The 6441-nt window shown below is 46.0% G+C and overlaps 1 protein-coding gene across 1 annotated transcript; it reads left to right on the top strand.

Annotated features, from left to right (window-relative positions):
* The first annotated feature begins 5567 nt into the window (after positions 1–5567).
* Positions 5568–6005, top strand: LOC135701350 (uncharacterized). Its single transcript, XM_065222124.1, has one exon. It carries the CDS (start codon positions 5568–5570, stop codon positions 6003–6005), a length of 438 nt encoding a protein of 145 aa, XP_065078196.1.
* The last annotated feature ends 436 nt before the right edge of the window (positions 6006–6441 follow it).

Below are 6441 nucleotides of genomic sequence, written 5' to 3'. Positions count from 1 at the left end.
AATATAATATACACAATTAAGTACAACACATAACAGACGTTATCCAACGCCAACCCTGCGGTCGTATCTAGTATACAACTCTTCTAACTTTTTTCGACATATTAAAACCACCTGGCAGAATTCAACTTTCGGTTGGGTAATGCGATCTGCGTATTGCCATCCAATCGCGCCTGTCATATCCAACGTAGCCACTATGTCAAACCCACCTGAAATGATGGAAAGATTTTGGTCATTGGAAGAAGATTTTTTTTTATAATTACTTTATTTGTACAGGCTCAATCGAATAAATTTTACAGATCCGAATTATCCTTTGCGTTATACATTATTACTGTCTTAAATTTAAAGTTAAAGGAACTGGACCAAGTACTCGCGGTTGTCTCGAGGTTAGTGGAGATTTACAATTTTTTGGATGGGAAAAGGGAAGAAGGAGGTTTGAAATGTGGTTTACGATACAACTATTTAATTAATCCTAAAGCATGAAATTATTTCTATTCATCTTGAAAACAAACATTGGAAAAAAAAACCCTTGGAAGAAGATGAATCCACACCTTGAAACTCCGTTCAAGAAGCTGCGTGTAAGCGGCATTTTCAGCAAACCTTCTCTCACAATTCCGAAGGGCGCTATATCGTTCGATTTCCACTGAAGGAGGATATATTGTGTAGTATATAAGACATGCAAGAGAAATAAAATTTAAAAATAAATAAATGTACTCACACCTTTTCATAATTATTTATTTAATTATGACTGCAATAAAAAAATAGACATCCCTATTGAAGATGCCACTAATGAACGGAGCATAACAGTACGGAGGGGCATGCATTCACCAGCGCATACGTAAATGTGTATAGCTATGTGTGGCAATTGTGAAAACAGTAAGAGGCTTGGTAAACTAATCGAGAGAAAAGCAAGATTGAGTGGATGATTGTGTGAGTGACAGCGGTGACAGTGTATCACGAATAGAGTTCTCCAGATGCACAAAAGTGTGCGTGAGACCGCACGCTACATTTTAAGTAGTTGTGATATCGCGATAACTTTTGGTTCTTCTTCTTCTTCATTTTTATAAATAGATGTTGGATTTTAGTGTTCGTGAGATTGCACTTGGAGATCTCTATGGGAATGTTACCTGTGTGCAAGCTTTTGGCGAATGTTGTCGGTGATAGGCGTATGTTTTGAAATTTGGAAGACAGAGATTCAAGAGACATTGACGGAAGAACACTGTGACTGCTCGTGTGACTGAGTGAAATGTTGTGGAAAGGTCACGACATATTGGTCAACTTGACCAAGTTGACGTAATACAGCTATTAGGCACTTCTATTTGCTAGAACGTCGACTGTCTTGTGACGAAGGCCTCAGTAAACAATACTTCTAATTTATGGATGAATACTACAATATCGGTCACATGGAACGTGTACAGAACCACGAGAGTACACCGATACCGTGTTTCCATCTTCCTCATCACGCTGTGGTTCGAGAAGGCAGCTCAACCACCAAGGTCCGAGCTGTTTTAGATGCATCTTGTAAGTCAGCGACGGGACCATTTTTAAATTATGCTCTAATGGTCGGGCCTATCGTCCAACAAGACATGAGTTCAATCATGATGCGTTCACGGAAGCATCCCGTATTGCTCACAGACAACGTCAAACAAATGTACCGGCAAGTTCTGGTGGACAAACGCGACACACCTCTCCTACTTATCGTCTGGCGGCCCTCTCCCGATTTGCCCCTCTTCAATTTCGAACTGAAAACGGTAACGTACGGGACAGCCAGCGTGCCGTTTCTCACCACACGGGTACTTAAACAACTTGCAGGGATGAACGAGAAAATTTCCCCTAGGCTGCAGAAGTTCTCTGCAAGGATTTTTATGTAGACAACTTATTCTCCGGTGGATCCAACGTTATTACGACCTCTGGTGGTATGGACCGCCATGGTTTAGACGCAACGAACAGGAATAGCCTACACAGCTGATCGACCCAGCAGAAGACACAGCAGCATCCCGAGAAGCACGCAAGATACCACCAGCTTTGACCACTGTAATCACCAAACCGTCGTTCATCGATCAGCTTGCACTATCCAGTTATCATCGAATGCTGCAGATTGCCACCGATTTTCCAGAAATTGTCAGCGCATCACGGAAGAGCGACCGGACGAGATCCAAATCAACGCAGAAGAAATGAAGGAGGCAGAAGCAACATTAATCAGATTGGTTCAGCAGCAATATTTCGGTGAAAATCGGAAGCTACTACAGCAATCTAAACCTGTTGAGAAGAATTCCAAAAACAAGTGGTTCTATCCCTATCTCTCGACTGACGGGATGATTCGCATTGGAAGCCGTTTGAAGCAAGCACTTCAGCTCTACGATGCCAAGCATCACATTATCCTTCCGTCATCCATTATTAGCACTTCTTGTGTGAAGCTACCATGAGCAGCACCTACACGCTGCACCACAACTACTTCTCACTGCCTTACGGCTCCGGTATGGGATCTTAGGGGCCAGGAGTTTGACCCGTCGAATTGTCCACAACTGCATCGTGTGCGTTCGAGCTCGCCCCAAGCTACTCGAGCAGTTTATGGTTGAACTGCCGCCTCACAGATTACAGCTTCTAGACCGTCTTCATCGACAGCTGTGGACAACCAACCCATCGACGAGCTGCTTCTAGGAAGGCCTACGTGGCAGTCTTCACGCCGGGGGCTATGTTCAAATATGCGTAGGAGCAGACAGGGAGCTACGAGCACTGGTTAAAATCAAGTACCACCGGCAGACTATCGCACAGGAGTGCACCGAACTTGGCATCAAGTGGCACTTCAATCCACCGAAAGCCTCCCAAAATTGGGTCGGCTTGTTTTCTGTCAAACGTCAGTGTAAATGTGTGTGTTTTGTAACCTGGCTGGGGTTGAGGTTTGCACTGACAACTGGAACTGGTTCCAACCTGGATTTGCAAATTCGCTATCAAATTGAAGCCTGCCTTAATTCACGTCCACTGTTTCCACTAAGCGACGATTCATCGAACTTCGATCCATTTCTTGGTTGGTTCAGCGTTGAAAGCACTTACAGACTTCGACTTCACGGAGGTAAATTTTGATCGCATACGGCAGTACGAAGTGACGCAAAAAATCCTACAATGTATTTGGCAGAGATTAAAGTGGGTTTTCGGATGACCACACGAGGAAAAACCAACGAGACCGACAGAACTAACTAGTTCAATGAAAATGTGTTTATTAAAGAAGAGAAATAACAAAGACACCAACACTTCTGTTCGGGACAACACCTCTGGCACCACTGCCGTCGGACGGATCGGTTGGAGTGTGAAATGTCATGCGAGATGTCAGCGAAGAAAGGATGCGAACGGAAGAGGAGAAGAATATCAAACGTCAAATACAATTACATGCAGAAAATTGGCAGTCGCGATAAACTTTGTAGTTGAAATCGAAATATAAATGTGGTGAATTTGTTGATTAGTTTAGCGTGAGTTAGCGGTTTAGTGACTGATATTTGAGGATCAGGTAGATATTCTTAATTATAAATCTAAATTAGCCTAATGGTTTGTTTGAACTAGGACGAGATCACTTACGGCTAATACTTACAACTATAGTACGGAAAGAAAAGCTGAGGTCATCGGCAAGAGAATAACGTGCAAAAACTAAATGTAAGTCAATATCCTCTTAAAATTAAAATGATTAAAATTAATTGCAGCTTTGATCTGCTATCTACACAAGGCAGATTCCAAGGACTGTTTCCTAAGAAATCCGAACAACTTCCGCTTTTCATTCCATGTTACTCTCTTCTTTAATAAAGACAAGATGCAAATCGCTGCTAATCGGGCGGATCCATGATTCGCAATTGGAATACGTTAGCGACAAACAGCACCAGAAAGATGTGTGGGATGCGTTGCACCGAGTGTTCGAGAGGCATAGTGTGGCGAGCCGATTTCACCTAAAGCGGCAAATGCTCTCGTTGCGCGAGTATGATCTTGTGCGCGAGTATAGACCTTTTTGACGTTTAATCGTCTTTCTCTATCTAGCACACATGGATGAATGAACGGTTTGTTTTCCCACTAATCTGTTTCCCTCTTCGATTTAAATGGTGCAGTAGTGTGCGCCGATTAAACGTCGAAAAGCTCTATAGGACAACCGGCGCGGCCCTCGATGAGCTTGACATAGTGTGCCATCTCCTTCTGACTCTCGGTTCGTCTTATTCGGCGGTCGTCACGGCACTCGAAACTACGCCGGAGGATGTGCTCACATTGGAGTTCGTTAAGTGTCGCCTCCTGGACGAAGAAACGAAGCGAAAGGGCACCGAAATGTGCATAGTGAAAAGTGAGCCGGCGGCTTTCAGTAGCGGGAAGCAGGCGCCGAAGAAGAAAAAAATCAAGTGCTTCGGATGTAAACAAGAAGGCCACAAGCTGGCCGAATGCCCGGAAAAAGAAGAAAGAAGATGCGAAGAAGAAGACAATCAAACGATCAAAGCCGGAGGCCCAGAAACTTCGAGTCTTCGGTTTCTTCGTGTTCATCCACATTCCAAAAGAGCAACGAGGTAAGTTGGACGCTAAATTTTGGAAAGGGCTATTCCTAGGCTATGCTCACAACGGCTATAGAGTGTGGCACCTATCGGAATCGGTGGAATCGGTATCGGAGTACGAGAGTTTCTTCGAAGAAGACCATACTGGAGCATAATCGGAATTCGGTTCGAACAACGATGGCGAGCATGGTCCAGCGGAACCCATCAGCTCCGGTCGACCAGTGCGTGAGCGGAAACCACCTGCGTGGCAAACTGACTATGATATGGAGTACGCGGCGTATGCGCTGAGCGCCACATATTACGTCGAGGATTTGCCAAGGACGCTGACCGAAGCGAAAGCACGGAAGAAGTGGGAAGCTGCGGTCAACGAGAAAATAGAAGCCCACACGAATAACGAAACTTGGACTTTGACCAAGCTGCCAGGAGATAGAAAGCCGATCACGCTGGGTTTTCAAGATAAAGCCTGGCATGAACGGGAAACCGGATCGCTATAAAGCATGGCTAGTGGCCAGAGGTTTCGACCAAAAGTTCAGTTTCGATTATCGTGAAACATATTATCCGGTCGCCAAACTCGACACTTTGCGTTCTGTCTTGGCGATTGCTTGTCGGGACAAAATGGTGGTGCTTCAAATGGATGTTTGTACCGCCTTCTTGCACGGATCACTCACTGAGGAGATTTTTATGACATAACCGGAGGGGTTCACAAATGGAAAAAACCTAGTCTGCCGTGTTCAAAAATCCCTCTATGGCCTTAAACAGGCATCTCGTGCCTGGAACAGTCGGTTTAACAAATTCGTGGTGAACCATCTTGGCTTCAAGCAAAGCGGCAACGATCAGTGCTTGTACACCCGCGGATCCGGAGCGATTAGGATGATTATGGTTATTTATGTGGACGACATACTCATTGCCGGAGCGTCGCTGAAAGCAGGACTGTCTCTCAAAGGAATTCGAAATGAAGGACATCGGTGAAATCAAGTGCTTTCTGGGACAGCAAGTTAACCACGATTGGGCTGGCGGTGTGATGAAGATAACGTCCTGAAACGCTTTAAAATGGAGGACTGCAAGCCGTGCTCAACGCCCATCGAGAACCGCCTGAAGCTGCCGAAAGGGAACGAACAGAATCGAACCGCGCAGCCGTTCAGGGAACTAGTTGGTTGCTTGTCATACGCAGCCCTAACCACTAGACCGGATCTGACAGCGGTAGTGAACTTCTATAGCCAGTTGCAGAGCTTCCCCAGCGATGAGCGCTGGACTCATCTGAAAAGGATACTGCGATACGTCAAGGGATCGCTCGGTTTCGGACTGGTCTACCGTGCGGATAAAGCAGCACCGCTGCTGGAGTTCTTTTCGGATGCCGACTGGGCCAACGACTCCTCTGATCGTCGTTCCGTGTGCGGTGGTGTGTTTAAGGTGTTCGGAAATACAGTCAGCTGGCTCACCAAGCCAAGCAACAAACCGTCGCTCTCTCGTCGACCGAGGCAGAGCTGACAGCCCTCTGCATGGTGGCCTGCCACAAGATGAGGATGAGCCGTCTTCTGCAAGATTTGGGATACAGGAGCAAGGAAGTGATCTGCGTTTACGATGATAATCAGTCTGCTATGAGGATCGCAGAGGACTTGATAAAGGATGGTTGCATCACTCTCAAGTTCCTACCGTTCATCGAACAAGCTGCGGACATGATGACAAAAGGGTTACCGGTTGCAGCATTTCGACGTCATCGTGCCGGGATTGGCCTGCTGGACTGCAGTGGCTGAGCAGGGGTGTTGAGTGTCCAGCCCCTTGCACTCAACAAGTCCACTAACCCAGTGGGCTGTTTTGTCCCCATCGAAAGGTTACATAGCCCACTGGGCTAGTGGACTTGTTGAGTACAAGGGGCTGGACACTCAACAGAGATGACGTGCAGAATGTCTGTCCACCCTGCAAG

This window comes from Ochlerotatus camptorhynchus, unplaced genomic scaffold, assembly GCF_037179485.1.
Source record: "Ochlerotatus camptorhynchus isolate MF236.1 unplaced genomic scaffold, CSIRO-AGI_Acam_v1.1 ptg000157l, whole genome shotgun sequence".
Lineage (NCBI taxonomy): Eukaryota > Metazoa > Arthropoda > Insecta > Diptera > Culicidae > Ochlerotatus > Ochlerotatus camptorhynchus.
This window is presented reverse-complemented; position numbering and strand designations above follow the sequence as displayed.

What these genes read in the sequence shown, in the direction of transcription:
- LOC135701350 (XM_065222124.1), top strand. Translation starts at nt 5,568, where the DNA reads ATGGAGGACTGCAAGCCGTGCTCAACGCCCATCGAGAACCGCCTGAAG.